This window comes from Condylura cristata, unplaced genomic scaffold (genome assembly GCF_000260355.1).
Source record: "Condylura cristata isolate star-nosed mole 26May11 unplaced genomic scaffold, ConCri1.0 scaffold00020, whole genome shotgun sequence".
Taxonomy (NCBI): Eukaryota; Metazoa; Chordata; class Mammalia; order Eulipotyphla; family Talpidae; genus Condylura; species Condylura cristata.
Genome location: NW_004567121.1, coordinates 2978922 through 3001419, shown reverse-complemented (window position 1 = coordinate 3001419; position 22498 = coordinate 2978922). Strand labels below are relative to the sequence as shown.

The following is a 22498-nucleotide window of genomic DNA, read 5'->3' as shown; positions in this document are numbered from 1 at the left end:
CCCAGCCCTGAGTCATACCTCACCCACCTCTGTCCCCGCCAGTAACCTACAGGTCAGACCCTCATGTGTCTTGCCTCTGCCTCTTGCATCAGGCTCTGGGATCTGGCTGGTGTTGTAATCTCTGCCCCACCCCCACCCCCACAGGGCCATGTTCACCTCCAACCCTGTGTTCTAAAGGCCTGGTTTAATTTAGTGACTTCTTCCCCAAAGCCTTCTGGACTGCATGTCATGACCAACCGACCCATGAAAACCAAAAGGACCCTTTCTCCTTTTGCTCCCAAGGGAGGCTGAGATGCAGTGTTTGTTGGCCAAGTGGCTGTCTTCCTGTGGCATCTTTCTCCCTCGAATGTCAGAGTGTTTGGGCTGAGTCTTAGTCAAGGTGCAGTGTCTGGCACACAGGCCTGAGCTTGCTTTATGAGGGGGGCAGTGAACTGTGCCAGGCCTGTAGTTTGGAAGGAGTTCCAAGGCTGTGGGCACCTCCCTAGGGCAAGGCCAGGCTAGGGAAGGGGAGCCCAAGGGGAGCCAAAGCATGACGGCCCGCAGGGGTACCCCACAGGTGGAGCTATCTCTGAACGCTGGACCTTACCCAGTTCTGGGCAGTGCTGCCCGGAGCACAGTGGGAACACTGTCGGCATGGCCGTAGCTGCCTGTGCTCCCCTGTGGGGTCAGGCCACCTACGGGCCTCAGCTGCTGTGCTGAACCCCAGGCTCGTCCCGGGCTGGCAGGGGCTGCTGGGGCAAGGTGGCCAGGGAGCCTCTGTGCTTGGGACTTTGGACCATGGTATTTTGTTCAAGATCCATCTCCACCGTGGGGAGTCCAGTGCCCTCAAAAATGACTCTGGCAGTTTCTGGGACACCACCTAGTATTCTAAGGGGGGAGAATGATAAGGCAGGGGAAGTGGGGGCTGGGGGGGCTGGTTCTGAGTTATCACCCAGTGTGAGCCCCGCTGCCTCGGAGCTGCCTCTCCCATCCGACTCAGCCTCAGGGCTGGTTATCTGCCACAGCACAATCCCATGGTCTGGCTGTTTCCTGCCATCTCCCTATCGTAGACTGAAAGCATCTGAAGGGGGCAAGGCAACAGGCACCTTTGAGTGGGAGGAGGGCCACCCCCTCAGACAGAGCTCAGAGTGGAGTGGGCTGACTTCACATCAGGCCCCTCAGCTGTCTTTGGGGTGTTCCTCCTACCTCATTTCCTCTGAACAGAGAGAGAACGAGAGAGCCCCATAAGTGAATGGCCACCAACAAAGGACGTCTTGGCATCAAACCTTTCTCTGGGCAGGTGGAATTGGCCCTAGTCCTGGTCTCACGCTTCAGGATGTCCAGGGGCCAGAATGTGGACACAGGTTGGGCAGGTGAGGTGGGCAGGTGTGCAGTCTGTACTCGCTCCCATCCATCTCCCTGCTCACTACCTGCCTCATTCAGCCACACAATTTCTCTCTCCGGACAAGGCTGCCCACCCGTGTGTGCAGCAGGTGTTCCAGTGAGGGGTGAACCAAGCTCTGTGGCCATGTCCCCCCACAGAGGACAGTGGTACCCAATCACAGGACCCATAGGCATAAGTTCAGAGAGCAGATCCCGAAGCTGCTTTCCTGGGTGAGACTGGACAGGCCCCTCCCAGCAGGATGTCTCTGTTCAAGCCAGATGATGTGTGGGCTTCTAGATGGCTGAGGTTCCTTTTTCTGAAGGAAGGAAAGCTGCTCATTACTCAGAGGGAAAGCTTTGGGTACGTGGGGCCTGGAGTCCTTGAAGATGCCTCCTCAGAAATTATTCCTGAAAGCCCAGGGAGACTGAGTCCCTGCCCTAGGCCCTTTGACCCAAGAACAGGAAGGCATCAGGAAGCCTGTGCTCTCTCTCCAGGTCTGCTATCTATGCCACAGCCTCCTGACACTGGCCGGGGTGGTAGTCAACAGCCAGGACATCACTCCAGATCAGTGGGTGAGTCTCCTAAGAGGCTGGGCCGGGCAGGGATGGGCTGGGCCGGGCAGGGATGGGCTGGGCCAGGCAGGGCTGGGGACGCCCAACCCAGTGTCCAGAGCTGCAGTGTGGGAGACTGAGAAAGAAGCAGGCTGAGGAAAGCCAGGCCTCCTCCTTGTCCCACTGGGTGTTCCAGAGGGAGACTGACCTGTGCCCATCAGCTTCCCTCTTTCTCCCCTCCCTTTCCTGCCCTGCTGCAGTCACCCAGGCGTCTCTCTTCTTCTCTAACTTTATTCTCCCTCCTCCCCCACTCTGGCTGCACCTGGTGTGGGCCATGTCCCTTCTGCAGGAGGAGTTGCAGCTGCTGTGCATGCAGTTAGACTGCCACATCAGCACCCATATCCGGGAGAGCCCCCAGGCCATGCACCGGACCAAACTCAAGGACTTGGCTGCCCAGACCTACATCCGCTGGCAGGAGCTGCTGGGCCACTGCCAGCCCCAGGTGGTGCCCCTGGCCCCCAAACCCAGGAGGGGAGGGAAGTGGTCAGGCAGGCTGACCAGAGCCAGCAGTGTGTCCGCCTCCGCGCAGCTGCTGAACCTTGGTTGGGAGCTGGGTCAGTGGTAGTGTGGGGTGGGGACCAGGAGGAGATGCCTGGGAAGGCTTTCTTTCATCTTTCGTCTTAAGGACCAAATGCCCAATGTGGGGTTTTGGAGAAGGGAATACAGAGACGGTGATGCCTGGGGAAATACAAAAAAATAAAAATACTTCTGCCCTGGAGAGGAGAGAACCAGTTTGTTGCGATCAGCGCCAGGAAGGGGCACCAGCGGCAGCAGCTGTCCACCATCTGCCCACGTGTCCTGCAGGCCTGAAGCTGACCTACTCTGCTAGCAGGAAGGTTTCCAAGCTGCTGCCCTGGTTGCTATAGTTCTTGTCGCCACCATCTCCACACCCTTCGTTTTTTCAGACTTTCTAGGTGATAATATTCATAGCTGCTGTTTATTGAACGAAGACCCTTTTCTTCGTCAGGTCACGTACCCTCATCAAGTGGGTATTGTGAGGATCCCATTTTACAGATGAGCAAGTTAACCAGAGTCACCAAGAGGTTAAATAGCTTGTCCCATTGTGCAGGCAGCGCGCAAATGTCAGAGCGAGGGCACGGAGCCAGTCCGACTCCCTGGCCTGCGGACTCAGTCCAGTCTGCTCTGGCAGTCTCTCTTGTGGCCTCCACCCTCCAGCAAGTAACATTGGCTGACTCGGGACTCTCCCCTCCCCTAGCCCTCAGCCACGGATGGGGTGAGCTAGATCTGGTGAGAAATTCTCTCATGCTTCTTACTCCCAGATTGCCTTTCTTCTGACTTTTTCTCAGCTTGTCCTTCTCCCTGCAACCTCTGACTTGGGGCTGACACATCGGTCACAGGCTGTGGCTTGGATCTCAGATTTCACGTCTCTGAGAAAGCTGGAGAGCAAACCTCACCCTCAGCCTCCAAGGAACTAGATTTCACTAGTCTCTGGCGGGAAACAAGTGTGTTTGTCTTGAAGAGGAGAAAAAGTGTTATGTAATCCCATCCAGCCAGGGGACAGGACCCACCTTCCTTTTAGAGCCCCCTGGATCTACGTCCTGGTCTTCACTGGTGGGTAGAGGGGGCACAGGCAGGGCACTCAGGCATGTGGTCAAGTGGCCTGTTGACCTGCGGTGACCTTGCCTGGGACAGGAGCCCCAGGAGTCTTGTCGCCCAGTGCCTAGCATAAAGGAGGCCTACAGCGGATGTTGAGTAGACGCTGGGGCATCGGGCAGCGTCAAGTTGGTGGGTGCCATAACACCCCGTTTTTCCTCCTTGTCACAGGCCCAGTACTTCAGCCCCTGGAAGGACATGTAATGAGGCAGGCGGGGGTGGCCCAGAGCTCTGGACACTGGCAGAAAATAAACAGGGCTCAGGGAACAAGAGAAGGTGAAGAATAGAGAGCAGAGGAAGACCAGAATGAAGGAGCAAGAGTCCCCTGCACCACTGCCCTGGCCCCCACCAGGGCGAGGTCCTATCTTTCCGTGCCTGGCCCACCTCAGTGCTCTCCTTCCCATCCCAGCCATCTCCTCTTCTCCTATTGCTTTTGTCTCCATAGCTCTGGTTTCCGGGCCTCCTGCTCCTCCCCCACCCCTCTTCTCTCTCTGCCACTAATGTGAGGCTTCTTTGTGCACACTAAAGTCTTATTTCAGCATCAGTGGTTTTGAAGATTTCCTTCAATCCCTGTCCTGAGGGCTCATGACATCTCTGCTCCAGCACTCTGCCCAGTTCTCACCTCTGACAGTCATGTGACTGGGACTGAGGCTCCACACCCCTGCAGCTGAGGGCTGTTTTTAAATCTGGAGGGTGAGGCTCTTACTCCAGTGGCCCTAGAGCTGTCAGAAACCCAGGGAGCAGGGCTGGGGAACATTTCTTTGGACTCTTTCTGGGACCACTCCCCACTCTCCACCCTCTCTGGGAAGGATGCATGGAGCGAGCAGGTGGATCAGAGCTGTAATTACTCTTAATTCAGTTTATAGTTGAGCTCTGGAATCAACTCTGTAGACTTAAGAGTGGAGGTGGTGCCAAAAGACAGTTCCAGTTACTCCTTTTGCTTTCCCTCAGCCTCGCCACGATCAGTTTTATGGACTCTGAGCCCTAATGGGATGCCAGATGCCTAACCTGCTCCCTTGACCAGTGACTGGCAGCCTTCGGATCCCAGGAGATCCCGAGGTAGCCACTTTCTCTGCTCACTTCTCTAATCCTGAAAGTTCACTTCTGGTCTCTGCCCCTTCCTGCCTCTTTCCGGGTTGGGATGGGATTTTGCAAGGGCCAGCTAGGAAGTAGCATCAGTGGATGACCCCTGTCCAGATGGTCTGTCCCCACGCCTCAGCCCAACCCCAGGGTCTGCTGATAGAGCATTACCGCGACTGGTGCTTCTGACTTTGTTTATATGGCCTTTCTTTTTCTCTTTGGAAAAGGCAACCTCACTAGGAGAGACAGCCCCCTAATAAAGGGCTGCTTATTTTTTTTTTTAAGATTTTATTTATTTAGATATACAGAACTGGGGTACAGGCTAGAGGTGCAGGGACAGTGGGAACATTCACCAGAGACAGAGTTTAGACTGATTTGACAGACCTAAAGCATAGCCTGTCCACCTGGGCATGTTAGACACAGCTGCCGTCCTGGCTGGTCCACAGGATGCTTGAGAGCTGGAGCATCTGTAATTCAGAGCACACAGCAGACCATATGAGATGACTCCCTGCTTGAAGCCTTTGCCAGGTAAGAATAGAAGAAACCCTCGGCCAGGACGACTTGGATGCCCAGTCGACTTGACTGAGAGTTACAGTTTCTGTTCGTGGCCTCATCACAGTTCCCCTTTGGCTAGGGCACCACGGCCCCAGCGGCATCAGGTAGGCTGAGATGATGCTCTGATAAAAGAGCCAGCGAGCCTCGGTCCTCGCCTTCCCTCAGGGCTGCCTCTGCTTCTGACACTGCACATCCTGACAGTTAATCCTCAGCTATTCAGTTTGCTCTGGAAACCTGGAAATCACCTTTGAAATTTCCCTTCTTTGTTCTCTCTGCCAAGGGCAGAGAGGGAGTAGGGAGGCCCAAGAGGCTGAACTGGGGAGTTTCCAGTTCTTGAAGCTGTCCCTGTTTGGCTCTGAGAAAGGGAATGGGCTGTCCATCCGCATAGCAGCGGGGAGCCCTTCTCCCCAGACCAGGTTCTTGTATACTGTGCCTTCCTCCCCCGCTCCAACACATTCATCCCCAAGAGAGAAACAGACACCAAGGAGAGAGGAGGTGTTGGTGACGACTAGGCACCTCCTGAGACCTAGCTGTAACCTGAGCAGAGGTGTGCACTTCGAGGTCACCCAAGGGCGTACACTATCTCCAAGGGCGTACAGGTAATGGGCCCTTGCTGGGACTGCCTGCTGGGAGCTTGACCAGACCTTCTAAAACTAATGGGGATCTCTTACCAATTCAGCCCCCTCTAGGCCAGAATTCCATGATGGTACTGGCAACTTCGCCACTTGCCCTTTCCATTCCCAAAGCTCCTGGGAAAAGGCCGAGGGATATCCTGATTGAAGCCACTGGAAAGGCAGCATCCGGGGCTGTGATGACGGATGTTTTCCTGCTTCCTTTTGGTGGTGGTGGCAGGGAGGGGCTGGGAAGGGAAAGGCTTCCCAGGTGGATGACTTTGATAACTCCCCTTTAGGAGGAAATAGAGAGAGGAAGTCCTTTTCCGATGTTCCCACTCACACTGGTCCCTAGGCGCTCAGATCTCCAAAGGGTGGCTGACCCAGGCGTGCTTATTTGCCATCTGGGGATTGCCAGCCACTCCTGGCTCCTTGGAAGTGAGCCAGGCAGCACTGACCGTGGAACCCCAATGTGGACCATCAGCCCTCCCTGTGGGCTGGGGTAAGGAGCCCAAATAAGGCACAGGGAACATGAACATGATGCATAGGAGAGAGAGAGGAAGCACCACGGGCCTGTCTCCAGAGATTGCTGACTAAGGCTTGCGAATGGGTACCTTCTAGAGAATAGGCCAGGTGCAAGAAAAAAAGAGGTAAAAAACAAAGAGCGACTATGCCAGATGGGCCCCAAGAGTACTTTGTCAAATTTATATCTTGTTTTTTTTTTTTTTTTTTTAGTATTTCTTAATTTAAGACCCAGGAATCCTCCTTTTTGACTTCTATTAAGAATTATGAATCATGGGCAGCCATGCAGGAAATCTTATCCCTTGTCCACCCACCCATGGAAAAGGCCAGTCCTGGATATGAACAACATACAGCAGGAAATGAACGAAAGTAGAAAAGCAGGTGGGGGAGCTACTGCTATATTTTTGAGGATCCTTTGGGAAGGCAGGACTTCAGGACTCTGTGAGCAAGAACTCAGCAGAGGTACAGAGCACTGCTCCTGCCAGTGAAACCAAACCACCTTTAGAAACTTTCCACTGGGGCCATCTTGCAGGTAGAGTCTCTGCCAGAACTCAAGTCTCTGTAGCCCTTATACTTACAGGGTAGGGGTGGAGGTGAAGCTTGAAGTTGAGGAACGGCAGCAGGAAATAGGGTGTTTACAGCCTAAAAAAGTTAGCAGAAAAGTTCCACTGTGACTTAGTGGAAAGGCAGCAGAACTGAGAATCCCAAGACCTGACTTAAAATTCTGACTTTGTTGATTATCTGTGTGACTTTGGGGAGGTTGCTTAACCTTTCTGATACGCAGTTTATTTCTAAAATAGAAGAAGCAATACCTGTGTTTTTTTTTTTTTAAAGATTTATTTATTTATGCATACAAAACTGAGGTACAGGCCAGAGGTGAAGGGGTGGTGAGAGGATTCACCAGAGACAGAGTAGGGAGCAGAACAGGCAGATCCAGGAAGTACACTCCTGAGTGGAGCAGCAGGCAGGTCAGGAGACATCTGCTGCACCTTGTGGGTCACCTCCCTGGGCAGGGATGTAAATTGTGCTGCAGAGGCTGCCCGTAGCTTCATCGTGCTGAGCTTTAACCCCTTGCACCACCAGAGAGCCCCCAGCAATACCTACCTTTTTTTAAGAGTGTGGTCTTGAAGCTGGAGGGAGAAAATGTATGTTGCAAAGACTAGAACAGAGAGCAAATACAAGGGTGAACGTATGTTTATCAGTTTAGCTCAAGGCCTGGGGTCACACACTTCTCCCTCCCTGTTGGCTGAAACGGAGGAGTCTGTGCCTGTCACCCCATGCCAGTTGTTAACTGGCTTGTCCCCTATCTCCAACATCTCCAAAGCCACAACTTTTTTTTTCCGGGAGGAAAGGAGCTGGGAAATGTGGCATTGGCCCCTGAGGGAGAAGGGGCCTTTATGTGTCTCAGCAAAGACCCAATTGTTACTGCATCCAAATCGGGCTGCTTTTCCCAATTATCTCCACTACTCTTTTGGTCTCCACTTTGCAGATGCCAAGTTTTAACCCAGAACAAAGCTCCACAAAGCTCCTGTCGGGACTGATTTATAATCCAGATCTGCTGACAAGGCCCTAAAATGATCCTCCCCTCCAGGGTTGTGTGGGTCTTAAAGTCACCATTGAAGCCTCACGGCCTCCAGTCTTTTCCCCTCTGTCCATGACCAAGAGGTGGAATGGTCTCAGATGCCAGAGAGGTGGCCTCCCTGGGGTTCCTCTGTTCACCTGCCCAGCTCCAGGAACTGGCTGGCAAGGAGGATACCCCAGCACCGCTTAAGAGGCCAGAGCTACAAGTTATTTCTAAGAGTGGCTGTGGGTGGAGGCTGGCTTTTCTGAAGGTGGTGGAGGTTCTGCAGGTGGCTCCGTCAGCCCCTTTCATCAGGGCTCATGTCACTTGTTATTCAGCCTTCCAGTGGCCCAGGAGGAGTCATTTCCTGGGGATAGGCTTTGAGCTACCCGAGTGGAGAGCTGTCTTCAACCAGAGCTGGGCAAGGGACACAGAAAGGGTCCCACATCTGGAGAGTGAGAAACAGGGGTGCACTGTCTCTAAACACTGGGGGAATCCTCCTGGCCGTGAAGGCCCATTTCAGTCTGAACGCAGAGGTCAGTGGTCGAGTACCGTGGCCAAGAACCGAATCAGGGGCCAAAAGACGGACAATTCAGGACTGCCCCAAAGGAAAGCCTGGGCTTCCCTGAGCGCCTCCCTCGGATACTACCCGGTAACTCTAGCGTGGGGAACTGCTCAGTCCTCTTCCCGAGACCGGCGCCCGGCCCTCCGTAGGCCTGCTGCCGGGGTCACTTCGGAGAGAGCGGGTGAGTCCGTCAGATTCCCCCAAGGCAAAGTCGGAGTCCCTCCCCCGTCCCACTTCCCGGAGCTGTGGCGCAGGACGCGACTCCCAGGCGCGGGGCTGGCGGGCAAGGGGAGGGGCGGGGGTCGGAGCCCTCTGGCTGGCCGGCGGGTCGCGGCGGGTCGCAGCCCCTCGTGGGCGGGCCTTCGCGTCCCGCCCCCGGCCTCTGCTCGACCCCCCCCCCCGCCTGACGTCAGGAGAAGGAGGGACGAGGCGAGCGGCCCTAGCTAGCAGCCGCGGACAGAGTCGGCGCCCGCCGCGGTGGCGCGGGGAGCCCGAGCCCAGGGGCGCCGAGCCGAGCTGGGACCGAGGGGCGGTGGCAGAGGGACAGCGGAGGAGGGCGGGCGGGCGCGCGCAGGAGGGCGAAAGCGCGCGAGTAGGGGCGCACCGCGGTCAGAGCCGAACGCGAGGGCGGCGCCCGGGGATTCTAGCCGCCAAGAGGAGGTGAGTGAGGCCGGGGTTTCGCGGGGCCGAAGCTGTGGGACTCCCGGGCCGCCGCTTTGTCCCAGATTCGTGCAAGGGTCGCCACGCGCGCAAGGGACACGGTCTGGGGGCGCAGGGAGGGGCAGCGGCGGGGACAGCTGCGCGCCGGAGATCTTGCGCGCCCCGCGGGCTGCCTCGTGGGGCTGGAGCGCCGGGCGCGCAGTGTCTGCAGCCCGGGGGTACGGAGGGAGGCGCGGGTCGGTGTGGGGGAGCGGAGCTAGGGGACCAGGGGTCCCTCGAGCTGTCCGGTCCGCGGCCGGAGTCTTCACCAGGCCCCCTAACTGCCCGGGGCTCCCCCACCTCCGACGGAAAGTTTGGGGCGGGCTTGGACTGAGGCCGATGTTGTGGGATCGGATTTCCCTGCCGCGGCCCCCCGCCCGCCCGTTCCGCGGGGAGGCGGGTTGTCCTGGAAAGCCGGGCTCGGGATCCGAGTCGGGCCGCCCAGTGCCGGGCCGGAGCGCGCATCCTGCAGCGGTGGAGCGTCGTTCGCTGCGGGACGCTCGGGGTGGTCAAGGTGGGGGGAAGCACCCCTTCCCCCCCGTTCCTCTCTCCAGGGCTGCCCCTGTCTCTCCCGCCCGGAGAGGAGCTGGGCGACAGTGGGGAGGCACCACCGTGTCGGCAGACGGTCGGAGAGCACCGCGGTGCCCCGCCCGGGCCTGGAGTGAGGGGCATAGGGCGAGCTGGGGGTGTGTTGCGGGACGGGTGGGTGGGTGAACCTAACCCAGCCCCCGCCCTTCCCGCGCCCGTGCGCGCAGGGCCGACAGGGGGCGTCGGCATCCAAGCTCCGCCACGCTCCCAGCACCGCCGCTTTGTTTGCATTCAAATCCCCGGAGCTGGGGGAGGGGAAAGCCCGGGCGGGGGGTACCAGGGACCGCGTCCAGACAGGGACCCTTTGTTTTGGGGTGAGCGGGTCCCCGGTTTCTATGTCTCTGTGCTCAGCATCAGAGCGCCGGAGCAGCGAAAATCGACTCAGATGGCCTACCCAGACCAGGGCTGCTCGGGGCGCAATCCCTGAGTTGGGAATGTTCGTCAGACCCCTGGGGATCGGAGCGGGCGCCCGCTCAGCACAGGGCGTCCCCGACGGATCGAGAGGAACCCCTCTCGAGCTGCTCTTCTGGTCCTCACTTCCCCCGCCCGCGTCTGAGCGAGCGCCGCAGGGATATCCCTGATTAGACTGGAGCTGTCTCTGTTGCCCCGCCGCCTCTCAGCCCCAGGGCTACTGTCTCCTAGGAGGCTGAGCGGGGAACAGGATGAGGCCCTGGTCATTTCCACGCCCATCCCACCCACTTCCTGCCTTCCTTCTTGGGCAACAAAGGGGCCTCGGGAAGCTGAGCCCCTTCGGCTCCCGGCCCCACTCTCAGCCCTGCTGATGTGGAACGGGGGTGTTGGGTTCGGCTATTGTCTGCGCTGGGGGAGGGGAGAGGCTGGGCGCTGAACCCCCGCGGCCTGCTGGCCGGTCAGCCCCTGGGAGGGCTTTCCCAATCGCCCACCTTTACCATGCCCCGCCTAGCCCCCTGATGGGGTGTGCAAACCACAATTAGGTCTTTGGACTTGCTGGAACCCCTGTGAGGGCAGGTCCTACTATCAGGTTACTTTAAAAGAAAGCCTCAAATCTTTCAAGCTGGAGTGTGGGGGAGGGGTCCCCTTTTTCTTAAACAACTTCCTGTTGAGGAAAGGGAGTGGAGGAGAGCTGGAATCCAGAGAAGGTTTTTTGGAGTGTCTGCTCCTACTGCTGACTCAGCTCCTCCATTCCCCTCAGGGAGACCCCCGGGTCCTTTGGAGACAGAGCAGAAACTGTGGGTGAGGGGGATCTGGGGCTCCATGCCAAGAAAAGGACAAGGGGGAGCAAAGCCAGGTGCCCCTGGGGAGGCCTCTCAGGTCTTCCATCAGTCGCTGCCAACAGGGGTTTGTGTGGGCTGACCCCCTTCCTGTCTGTTTTCTCTGACTGTGATTCTGACCCTTTGTTTTACCCCAGCAGGGCAGCTGGCCCGGAGCTCTGAGCCCTGGCGAATGCCATGGCCCCACACTGGGCTGTCTGGCTGCTGGCAGTGGGGCTGTGGGGCCTGGGCATTGGGGCTGAGGTGTGGTGGAACCTGGTGCCCCGGAAGACGGTATCTTCTGGGGGTGAGTGCCTGAAGGGGGAGAGGAGAGAGCACTGTGGGAAGTGGGGGGCCAGGAGGGACTGCTAAGGGAATTGTACCCTAGAATGAGTTCCAGCTCGATTCTGCTATCAGGCTCAAGGCCCACCCCTGTGTGTGACATAGCTTTCTAAGAAGTGTGAGTGCGTGGCCCCAGGAACCCAGAACTGGTGGTCCAGGTCAGGGCCTGGGATGTATTTCCTTTTGATGCTTAGAACCTGGCTGCGCATCATGCGAAGAAGTGAAATCATTTTGCACGGCCCTCCCCATGCCTCATCCCTGGAATTATCATTAGTGCTGAGAGCCCGGAGGGAGAAGCCTCAATGAGGATAAGCAAAGCAATGGATGTCGCCCCCTTCCCAAATCTTCTAGCTCTATGCCTTTAGGATCCCTTCCCTCAGCCCCATACCCCTCTCTGCCCAGCACTCATGCCCTCTTGTGGCCGGGCCTGGGTGTGTGTTACCTGCATGTGCTCACGCAGGGGACGCAGACCTAGCCCTGCCTGCCCTTCTCGTGCATGGCACATCTGCATGTACAGGTGATGTCAGGTGTTTGTATCATCCCTGGGCTCTGGGGACTTGGGATGAGCTCACCTCCCACAGGCTTCCCTCAGGTGCTAATGAAGCCCTCTCTTGCTGATCTGTGTCTGGGCCTTAGGTTGGCTGCACAGACCAAGATTGGTTTAGGGAGACCCTAAGGACAGCTGTTTTCGGACCTGATGTAGAAATCCCGTGACGGTATAAATGTTGAAGTGTGTGCATGGCTGACGGCAACACGACTTCCCGGCCCTGCGGCTTCAGGGCCGTATCTGGCCCCCACCGCCCCCCTCCTCTCTGGTTTCCCCTCAGCTCCCTGGTCTGGCCTCCCTCCCCCGCTTTCCTTCATCTCCTGCCACTCCTGGGATGGCCGGCTGTGCTTGCATCCCTGGTAACTGGATTTGAGTCCTGACTTGAGTCCTGACCGAGTGAAGGGTTTCCTAAGGCAAGGAGCATTCACAGCTGCTGTCTGCCCTGCCCTCCCGGGCCTGGGCCTGGGGCCCGGCTAGACCCAGGTGTGGGCAGTGGGCAGCAGCAGCGCAAAGAAGGAAGCGGCAGCTGAGGAAGCTCAAGAAGGGTTGAGCCCAGCTCTGCAGCCAGAGGGGCCGTTGACCCTGAGAGTGCGAGCTCTCAGTTTGATGGCTTCCTCTGGCCGGAAGCTGTGGCTGAGATATCCTTTCTTCCTCCTCAGCAGCACAGATTTGCCTCCCGTGCTAAAAAGGCCAAGGAGGCACTGGTCAGAGCCAAAAGGCCATTGAAAAAGTTCTCTTTGTTGCCAGCTAGGGACCGGGGCTAACTTGTGCTACTGAAATGCTGGCTCTGATGTGGGAAACAGTAATGATCATGTCCCGAAGACATTGTATAGAGGGAGGCCAGTCCTGGGGGGTGCCAGCCCTCACTCCTGCCTTGTTCCTACAGAGCTGGCCACGGTGGTGCGGCGCTTCTCCCAAACGGGCATCCAGGATTTCCTGACCCTGACTCTGACCGAGCAGACTGGCCTCCTATACGTGGGGGCCCGGGAGGCCCTGTTTGCTTTCAGCATAGATGCTCTGGAGCTGCAAGGAGTGGTGAGAGGTGGGGGAGCGGGAGGCACACAGGTGGGGTGCAAGGAGGTCAGGTTGTCCTCTTAGCCAGCTACCCCCGCACTGTTCTCCCCTCTGGAAAGCTTGCTGTCTCCAGGGGGGTGCGCTCAGTGGAGTAAAGGAACTGCTTTTCCCTTCTGTGCCACACTTACTGGGTTCTGCTGCCATGGGGCAGCTTGGGGCTTCTGTCCTCTATTGAATCAAGCCCCAGGAGAATGGGGGCTGTACATTCTCTCGAGCTGTTCCCATGTTGCCACCACAGGCCATACTAGTGGCATGCACTCAGTGCACACCTGTGACACTGCTGATGTGCTCTCTCTCTGTGCCTAGATCTCGTGGGAGGCGCCAGCTGAGAAGAAGGCCGAGTGTATCCAGAAAGGAAAGAGTAACCAGGTGGGTCTCAGGGCGTGCCAGGTACGCTGGTCTGGGTCCTATTCTTGGTCCTGCGTCTCGATTCCTCCTACTTGAACTACACGCCTTTCCTTGCAGACCGAGTGTTTCAACTTCATCCGCTTCCTGCAGCCATACAACACGTCCCACCTGTACGTGTGTGGGACCTACGCCTTCCAGCCCAAGTGCACCTACATCGTGAGTGCTTCCCTCCCCTGGGCCCCCTCTCGGCCTGCTCTGGGCCCCCTGCCCCTTCTGCATCTCATTCTTCTGTCTCTTCCCTGCCCTAGGATATGCTCACCTTCACGTTGGGGCGTGGAGAATTTGAGGATGGCAAGGGGAAGTGTCCGTATGACCCAGCGAAGGGCCACACTGGCCTCCTTGTGGGTGAGTGGCTATGCCCGCCGCAGGGTGGGGGAATCACCAGGACTTGTCCCTACTCTGGGGCTGCATGGCCTCAGTGTAGCTTGCCCTCTGGCCTCAACTGCTGGCCTCTGTCTCCCATAGATGGCGAGTTGTATTCAGCCACGCTCAACAACTTCCTGGGCACGGAGCCTGTTATCCTGCGTAACATGGGACCCCACCACTCCATGAAGACTGAGTATCTGGCCTTCTGGCTTAATGGTGAGACCCCAGGAGCTAGGGTGGGGCCTGGGAAACCCTGGGGACCCACCACTAACCCTCCTCCCTTCTGCAGAACCTCACTTTGTAGGCTCTGCCTACGTTCCGGAGAGCGTGGGGAGCTTCACTGGGGACGATGACAAAGTCTACTTCTTCTTCAGTGAGCGAGCGGTGGAGTACGACTGCTACGCAGAGCAGGTGGTGGCTCGCGTGGCCCGCATCTGCAAGGTACAGAGTCCCTCACAGTGAGCCCTGGGAGCCCGGCTGGCCTGACCGGCTGACCAGCAGTGTCCCCTTGCCACCTGCCAGGGAGACATGGGGGGCGCGCGGACTCTGCAGAGGAAGTGGACCACGTTCCTGAAGGCTCGGCTGGTGTGCTCGGCCCCCAACTGGCAGCTCTACTTCAACCAGCTGCAAGCACTGCACACTCTGCAGGACGCCTCCTGGCACAACACCACCTTCTTTGGGGTTTTTCGGGCACGATGGTGAGTTGACTGGGAGTCCGTATGTGGGGAGCCGGTGAGGGATGGTTTATGGGTGCAGGCACCCAGGTGGGCCTCTTGCCGGTGCTCAGAAACCAACTTAGGCTGCTAGGCACCTGCCCCTTTTCAAAATTCCCGTGGGAGGTGGGCAGTGTCCTTCCCCAATGGCACTCGTGAGCTGCCAGCTGGTCCCATGTGCCCATGACGGCTGTGTGCTGGGGTCGAGTGAGCAACAGGCCTGACTCTCGCGGCCCTTCCCTTGCTGCGACAGGGGCGATGTGGACCTGTCAGCAGTCTGTGAGTACCAGCTGGAAGACATCCAGAAGGTGTTCGAGGGGCCCTACAAGGAGTACCGTGAACAAGCCCAGAAGTGGGGCCGATACACTGACCCAGTCCCCAGCCCGCGGCCCGGCTCAGTGAGTCCTCCGGGAGAGGCATTCCTGCCCTCTGCTCCAGTGGCTTTCCCACCAGGCTGACGCTTCCCTCCACCCCCCGCAGTGCATCAACAACTGGCACCGCCACCATGGCTACACCAGTTCTCTGGAGCTGCCCGACAACACCCTCAACTTTATCAAGAAGCACCCGCTGATGGAGGAGCAGGTGGGGCCTCGGTGGGCCCGGCCCCTGCTCGTGAAGAAGGACACCAACTTCACCCACCTGGTGGCCGACCGGGTGACGGGGCTTGATGGCGCCACCTATACAGTGCTGTTCATTGGCACAGGTAGGCACATGGGTGTTTCTAGGAGGCTGCTGGAGGCTGGGTGCAGGCCTGCCTGTCTGGGGCAGAGCCATCTGGAGACGCCCCAGGGCCCTCATGCTCTCAGACTTAAACGCGTCTTTCCCTAACCCCCCAGGCGATGGCTGGCTGCTCAAGGCCGTGAGTCTGGGGCCCTGGGTCCACCTGATTGAGGAGCTGCAGGTGTTTGACCAGGAGCCTGTGGAAAGCCTGGTCCTGTCCCGGAGCAAGGTAGTAATGAGGCCCCACCACCTCTGTCCCATCCAAGTCCTGGTCCTCTTTCGTGTACTTGGCCAGTTCGGAGTGAGGGGGCACTTGGAGCACCCCACTTGACTTGGGGCAGCTGCAGGAAGTCCGCGCTGGCTGGACTGCGCTCCGCCGTAGTCATATTTAGCCCGCTCCCTATCCAAGTCCTGGTCCTCTTTCGTGTACTTGGCCAGTTCAGAGTGAGGGGGCACTTGGAGCACCCCACTTGACTTGGGGCAGCCCCAGGAAGTCCGCCCCTGCTGGACTGCGTTCCGCTGTAGTTATATTTAGCCCGCTCCCCGTGGGGCCGTCTTCCCAGAATCGGCCTTGGCACTGACCGCCCAGTCCTCAGACCCCTGGAGGTCGTGCCTGGCCCTGCTGCTGCGGCCTCCCCTGATGCGGCCGGTGGCGGCCGTGTGCCGCAGTTATGTAGTTTTTTCCACCGGCCCCTTGGCCTGCAGTCCCTACCTGCCACCTCCCTCACCTTTCCCTGCAGCGCTGCTTGCATCACCTGGCAACAGTGTGTAGCCTCCCTGGCCCTTCCTGTGCCTGCCTTTACCAAGTGCTGTGTGGCTCGAGTTACCAGGACGTACAATCATGGCAGAAAGGGGGTCTGGGCGAAGAAACAATATGGGGTTGGGCAATTTGGGCAATCGCCTTTCCAACCGAGGAAAACACCTTCTGCTTTGCTGGTGCTATTGTGAGGCTGGCCTTGAGGAAACATGTTTCCTGCACTCTTTGTCCCGGACTGGAGTTGTGTGCGCGTGAGAAAGGGGGAGGGAGGGATGACAGTTCTGCCTAACGACTCAGCTTTCTTTCTAATAAGGCCCCTTCTGTAAGACGCTTAGGACTGCCTCTAGCCGACAGAAGCCCTCCAAGCGTTCTTTGGCCGTAGGGCTTCCTCCTCGGGACTGCAGCGCTGCGGCTGCCTCTCCTGCGCGCCCCGCTCACGCCCTGTGGGGCCGCTTGTCTTGCAGAAGCTGCTCTTTGCCGGCTCCCGCTCTCAGCTGGTGCAGCTGCCCCCGGCTGACTGCATGAAGTACCGCTCCTGTGCAGACTGTGTCCTTTCTCGGGACCCTTACTGTGCCTGGAGTGTCAACACCAGCCGCTGTGTGGCTGTGGGTAGCCACCCCGGGTGAGTGGGCGCTGCACGTGGGGTGAGACTCGGCAGGGAGGTTGGAGCTGGGGTGCTGACGGGCTCTGCCCTCCCGCATCAGATCTCTGCTGATCCAGCAAGTGGCGGTCTCAGACTCCTCGGGCATTTGTAACCTCCGCGGCAGTAAGAAAGGTGAGCTGTGTGTGTCGCCCACCCCTGTCCCGCTCCGGGCTGGACCCTAGAGCATCCGCGTCTCCCTCTGCCCTGGGTTTCTCTGAACTAACTCGCTCCTCCCTGTCTTCTTCTGCTGCAGTCAGGCTCACGCCCAAAAACATCACGGTGGTGGCGGGCACAGATCTGGTGCTGCCCTGCCGCCTTTCTTCCAACCTGGCCCACGCCCGCTGGACTTTCGGGGGCCGGGACCTGCCCGCAGAACAACCTGGCTCTTTCCTCTACGACGCCCGACTGCAGGCCCTGGTCGTGATGGCTGCCCAGCCCCGCCACGCGGGGGCCTACCACTGCTTTTCCGAGGAGCAGGGGGCACGGCTGGCTGCCGAAGGCTACCTGGTGGCTGTGGTGGCTGGCCCATCGGTGACCCTGGAGGCCCGGGCACCCCTGGAGAACCTGGGGCTGGTGTGGCTGGCCGTCGTGGCTCTTGGAGCCGTGTGTCTGGTGCTGCTGCTGCTGGTTTTGTCACTGCGCCGGCGGCTGCGGGAGGAGCTGGAGAAAGGTGCCAAGGCGGCCGAGAGGACCCTGGTATACCCCCTGGAGTTGCCCAAGGAACCCACCAGCCCCCCGTTCCGGCCTGGCCCCGAGACAGATGAGAAACTCTGGGATCCTGTTGGCTACTACTATTCAGACGGCTCCCTCAAGATTGTGCCTGGACACGCCCGGTGCCAGCCCGGAGGTGGGCCCCCTTCTTCACCTCCTGGCATCCCTGGTCAGCCCCTGCCTTCTCCGACTCGACTTCACCTGGGGGGTGGGAGGAACTCAAATGCCAACGGTTATGTGCGCTTACAACTGGGAGGGGAGGACCGGGCAGGGCTGGGGCACCCGCTGCCGGAGCTCGCTGACGAACTGAGGCGCAAACTGCAGCAGCGCCAGCCACTGCCGGACTCCAACCCCGAGGAGTCGTCAGTATGAGGGGAGCCCCCGCGGCAGCAGCGTGGGACGTGCAGCCCCTACTTTTGCACAGGCACCAGCTACCTCAGGGACATGGCGCGGGCATCTGCTCTGCCTGGGACACGTCCTGCCCAGCACCCGTCCGGCCATGAGGACCTGCTCTGCTCAGCACGGGCACTGCCACTCGGTGTGGCTCCCCAGGACGCCAGCCTCACAGAAGGCCTCTTCCTCCTCTCTGTGTGGGGCTGTGAATCATGGACACATGGGACCCCAGCAGCCAAAACCTAACAAGGCAGAAGTTAGGGGTGTAGGTGTGTGTGTGTGTGTGTGTGTGTGTGTGTGTGAGAGAGAGAGAGAGAGAGAGACATAGTCTTCCTGTTTCTGTCAAGTCTTCCTTGGCCTGGGGTCTTCCTGGTGAGTCATTGGAGCTATGAAGGGGAAGGGGTTGTATCACTTTGCCTCTCCTGCCCCCATCTGTCCCTGGAGGGCAGTGATGTACATATGGGGGTGGGCTGGGCAGCGTGTGTGCCCCTTTGGGGGAGTGCAGGGCCCTGGGGTGGGCCTGGTCCTGCTCCCAGGGCTGTGAATGTTTTCAGGGTGGGGGGAGGGAGATGGAGTCTCCTGTGTGTTTTGGGGGAAGGGTGGGAGGGGCTTCCCACTTGGCCCTGGGGTTCAGTGGTATTTTATACTTGTCCTCCTTTACAGGGCTGGGAAAGGTTGTGTGAGGGGAGGGGAGGGGAGGGGACTGGGCGGGCTTGCTGTGGATAAAAGCATGGCCTCTCCCAGCCCCAGGAGGAGGGCTCCTAACAGTGTAACTTATTGTGTCCCCGCGTATTTATTTGTTGTAAATATTTGATTATTTTTATATTGTCAAATAAAATGAAAGAAAATGAAACTGTGAGGGGGGAAAAGACATTAAGCTTTGGGTGCCAAGAAGAAAGGCTCCCTGTGGGTTGAGACTGGACAGCCTTCTCCCCACCCAGCCCCCTCCTCCTGGCAGCTGCCCCTCCCTCCTGTCCTGTCTGCTGCTCCTGCCCCTCTGGAGGAGGGGGGCAACCAGCTTTAGTATTTTCCCACAGTGATGGCTGTGGTGCTGGGAACCAGACCAGGGCCACAGCCTCTTGGGACCCAGCCTTGGCTTCTGGCCAAAGGGAGAAGTCGGGCATTGGGAGTCCCGGCTGGACAGGAGAGGGCTGGCTTCCCAGAAGCCTGGGAAGTATGAGGGAGGGGGCCAAAGGCTGGAGACTTCCAGAAGCAGCTGAACATTGTGTGAAGATGGGCTTTCAACTAGCTCAGGGAAGGTTACACAGCTGGAGTCACACTTGCCACTGCCACCCCGGGTGCACAGGCCACTCTCCTGTCAGAATTGTTCAGGCCCAGCCTGGACTCTGCAGTTTATTCCCATAGAGGCAGGAAGCAGGTATCCTGCACGCTTGACCGGCCTGAGGTGCCTCGGGTAGCTGGCCTAGATGGCTGTCCTGGGTGCCTTCGTGCAGGGTGCCTGCAGGGGTGAGTGAGGCTGAGTGCTGGCTCCAGTATACTACATTTCCTGCATCAGTTGTAAACAACCCGAGGCTATTTCCTCGAGGATTGCTCCAATAACTGCACCCGCTGTGGGCTTGATGGGTTCTACACTACTCAAGGCCTGGTCCTTGGCAAGGCAGGTTGTGACCACCTGCTTCTCACCGGTTTTCAAGAACCAAGCAGAAGCCAGGTAAAGAGGGAGGATGTGGCTGGGCCTTTGTAGCGCTTTTGCAGTGGTCACTGCGCGGCCACCCGCTTGGCACCCACACAGGTGGATTCCTGGGCCTGGCTGGTGCTGCGCGAGGTGAAGGACCCCAGCTTTTGCCAGATGCCTCCCTGCTCTGGCGTCCAGTGGAACTGGGGCTGTACGGGAGAAGCTGAAGGGCTCCGTTCTGGCAAGCGTCAAACGCTGCCGTCCTGCTGCCCGCCTGTTGCCCACGCCCCCGGCAACGCCGCGGACGCCGGGTCCTGGGTCCCCCGCACGGCTCCGCTTAGCCTAGGGCGCCCCCGCGCGGCCGCCTCGGGACGCGGCCCAGCGCGACAAGTCCCGCCCCGCCGCCCCTATTGGCTCTCGAGCTCCGGCCCAGACGCTTGACTGGTCGGGTCGCGGGGCGCCGGGTCACCGCGGCCGCAGAGTGCGTCCGCCCCGCCCTCCGAGGCCGCGCCCCCATAGCTGGTGGGCGGGCTTCAAGGTGGACATGGCGGCGCCGGGTCCCTGCGCCGACGGCCCCTGCTGCGCCGGCCCCAGTGCGACGGCCGGGGTGCAGCAGACACTGGACGAGATGGACTTCGAGAGAGGTGAGGCGGCCGTGGGGCCCGTGGGCCGGGGCGGGGGTTCCCGGCGCTCCCCAGGACCGCGGACCAACCGGCCCATCTGAACCCGGGGTCCGGCACCGGCCTCTGGGCCGGGGGGGCTGCGCTGGCGGGCGGTTGGCTCACCGGCCTCGAGCTGTCGAGAGCCCGCCAGGGGCCCGGCGCGAGCTCGGCAGAAGGGAACTGAGGTGTTTTTTTCGGTTCGTTCCGTAAACGGTGGGGCCGGCCCGACACCTGCCCTGATCGGCCTTGCGAGACCCAGGCCGGCTCGTTTGAGCGGGGTAGGGCCCCCACCCAGCCGAGCTTCACAGTGAGCAGGCCGTGTGGGGTGTCGGCCCCTCTACTTGATGGAGCCGTGGGGGAAAAGGCCCGCAGGAAGGTGATGCTATCCCTACCTACGGGGCCCAGGTAAGATGCTGTATCCCTGCCTACCCCGAGAGGTGACTCAGGTAAGGAGCGGCAGGTGCAGCGCTCTCCTGGGTCTTCCGTGCTTACCCCTCTAACGTCTCTCCATTCTGCACAGAAGCCGGAGGAGCCTTTTGATATGATTAAATCAAATAATTTCTCTGCTTTTAAAATAGATCCAGTCCCCCACACGGCTGACAGAAATCTGAGTGATCTAATTCTTTTCTGTCCTCATTTGATTTCTCTTCTTTTCTTCTCTTCAATCATACTTCAGCCACACAGGTCTGGTTGGGGTTTCTCAAACTTGCCAGACGAAACCCCTCCCACCCTTAGGGTAACTAATGCTTCTTCAGGTCTCAGTACAAATGTCACTTCCTCAGATCCCACCCTAAAGACCCCTTTCTATTATTTCTCAACTGGGGCTTACTCTGCCCGGTAAGGCATTGTCGAGAGACATTTTTAGTTGTCACAACTAGGAGACGACCACAGGCATCTAGCAGTAAGTGGACAGACAGCAAGGATGTTGCAGATGGCTCCCCTGAGAACGAATTGTTGGGCCCCAAATGTCAGTTGTGTTGCTGTTGAGAAAGAAGCCTTGTGGTAACCAAAGTAAGGCCCTATCCCTGTCCTTATTGATATGTCCCTGTCTTCATGTTTCCTACTGCTCTTTAATTTTTTCTCTTCACTACTCTGCCGCCTGCCGATTTCTAACTCATTGATTCTCTCCGGCTGAGCCCACAGTACTCTCAGCCACCTATTGCTGTTGCTTTGTTTGAATGAATCCACTTTTGAATTTACTGACTTTCATCTCAGATCTGTTTTTTTTTAAACGCTAATGTTCTGTTGATTTGTGTTTTCCATTCATCATCTGTGTGAACACATTAAAGACTCTTGTATTTTTTGAAGTGTGTAGTTTGCCATTTGGCATATGGAGACATTCCTCTAGGACTTTCATCTTTTGGTAACTTTCACTGAAGTGACATTGCATTATAACAGTCTAGAAGTTTCACCTGTGTCTCATTATAAGTCAGCATCTGAATATCCTACATTAGGCTCACCACCAAAGTCCACTTCTGCCCTCCATGCAGTTGATGCCTTTTATCCAATTTACTCACCCCACCTCACTCCATCCCTTCCCCTTCTGGTAATCAATAGTTTGGTCAAACAGTTTGTTTGTCTCTGTTTTACTCACTAATTGTTTTGTTCTCTATATAGCACATTAGAATGAAATCACTCTTTGTCTTTCTCTGTGGCTTACTTCACTAAGCATAATACATTTTAGGTTCATCCATGTTGTTGCAAATGGCAGGGTTGCAACATCTTTTGGGGATTGACTAAAATACATTACTGAGGGAGCAGGAGGAGACAGGAGACAGAAGAGGTCTGCCGTGCCATGTGAGTCACCTCCCTGGCCAGGAGTCAAATTCGTGCTGCAGTGGCTGCAGTGGCTGCAGGTGGCTTCATAGTGCTTTAACCTGTTGCTCCACCAGGGAGCACCCCACAACATCTTTTTCTTAAGTAACTGAACAATATTATGTATTGTATATGTATGCCAGGTCTTCTTTATCCAGTCATCTGTTGATGGACACTTAGGTTGTTTCTAGGTTTGGGTGATTGTATATATAACTGCAATCAACCTGGGATGGGGGGTGTCTCTCTTCTAAATAGAGCCAATGGCTTCCCTGGTGGTGCAAAGGGTTAAGTTGCAACTTTGTGAAGCTGTTGTTAGCCACTGCAGCATAAGATTGATTCCCAGCCAGGGTTCTGACCCCCATGGCACAGCAGACCTCTCCTGTCTCACCTGCTGCTCCCCTCAGCAGTGAATAGCAGTGAATAGCCTGTTCTGCTCCCCACTCTGTCTCTGGTGAATCCTCTCATCCCCCACACCTCTGGCTTATACCCCAGTTCTTGTATACATAAATAAATAACTTTTTTTTTTAAAGATTTATTTATTTGTTCATACAGAACTGGGGTACAGGCCAGAGGTTCAGGGGCGGCGAAAGGCTTCACCAGAGACAGAGTGGGGGGCAGAACAGGCAGATGGACGAAATACACTGCTGAGGGGAGCAGCAGGCGGGTCAGGAGAGGTCTGCCACGCCATGTGGTCACCTCCGGGGCAGGCGGGG

At 57.9% G+C, this 22498-nt stretch overlaps 3 protein-coding genes across 3 annotated transcripts in view; all 3 read left to right on the top strand.

Moving 5' to 3' along the window:
- FAM178B (family with sequence similarity 178, member B) overlaps positions 1 to 3792 on the top strand; it is a 79095-nt gene extending 75303 nt beyond the window's left edge. The window contains exons 15-17 of the mRNA XM_012727404.1: positions 1858 to 1935; positions 2264 to 2416; positions 3760 to 3792. Of these exons, the coding sequence (XP_012582858.1) occupies positions 1858 to 1935; positions 2264 to 2416; positions 3760 to 3792 (264 nt within the window). The remainder of the gene's footprint in view (positions 1 to 1857; positions 1936 to 2263; positions 2417 to 3759) is intronic.
- Positions 3793 to 8905: 5113 nt separating this feature from the next.
- Positions 8906 to 18526, top strand: SEMA4C (sema domain, immunoglobulin domain (Ig), transmembrane domain (TM) and short cytoplasmic domain, (semaphorin) 4C). The gene is made up of 15 exons (XM_004686140.2): positions 8906 to 9142; positions 11157 to 11305; positions 12774 to 12922; positions 13268 to 13330; positions 13427 to 13525; positions 13618 to 13714; positions 13835 to 13951; positions 14025 to 14176; positions 14258 to 14433; positions 14702 to 14846; positions 14929 to 15151; positions 15285 to 15397; positions 16390 to 16547; positions 16630 to 16700; positions 16822 to 18526. The coding sequence occupies exons 2-15, from the start codon at positions 11197 to 11199 to the stop codon at positions 17649 to 17651; spliced, it is 2502 nt and encodes an 833-aa protein (XP_004686197.1). The 5' UTR covers positions 8906 to 9142; positions 11157 to 11196; the 3' UTR covers positions 17652 to 18526.
- Positions 18527 to 19820: 1294 nt separating this feature from the next.
- Positions 19821 to 22498, top strand: part of ANKRD39 (ankyrin repeat domain 39) — a 7057-nt gene continuing 4379 nt past the window's right edge. The window contains exon 1 of the mRNA XM_004686139.2: positions 19821 to 19952. Within this exon, the coding sequence (XP_004686196.1) occupies positions 19853 to 19952 (100 nt within the window). The 5' untranslated portion in view covers positions 19821 to 19852. The remainder of the gene's footprint in view (positions 19953 to 22498) is intronic.

Excerpts from the sequence above, each read along its gene's own strand:
- SEMA4C (XM_004686140.2), top strand. The coding sequence starts at position 11,197 with ATGGCCCCACACTGGGCTGTCTGGCTGCTGGCAGTGGGGCTGTGGGGC. Across the intron at positions 16,548-16,629 it reads GCTGTGGGTAGCCACCCCGG|ATCTCTGCTGATCCAGCAAG; the intron begins GTGAGTGGGCGC and ends CTCCCGCATCAG. Across the intron at positions 16,701-16,821 it reads CCTCCGCGGCAGTAAGAAAG|TCAGGCTCACGCCCAAAAAC; the intron begins GTGAGCTGTGTG and ends CTTCTGCTGCAG.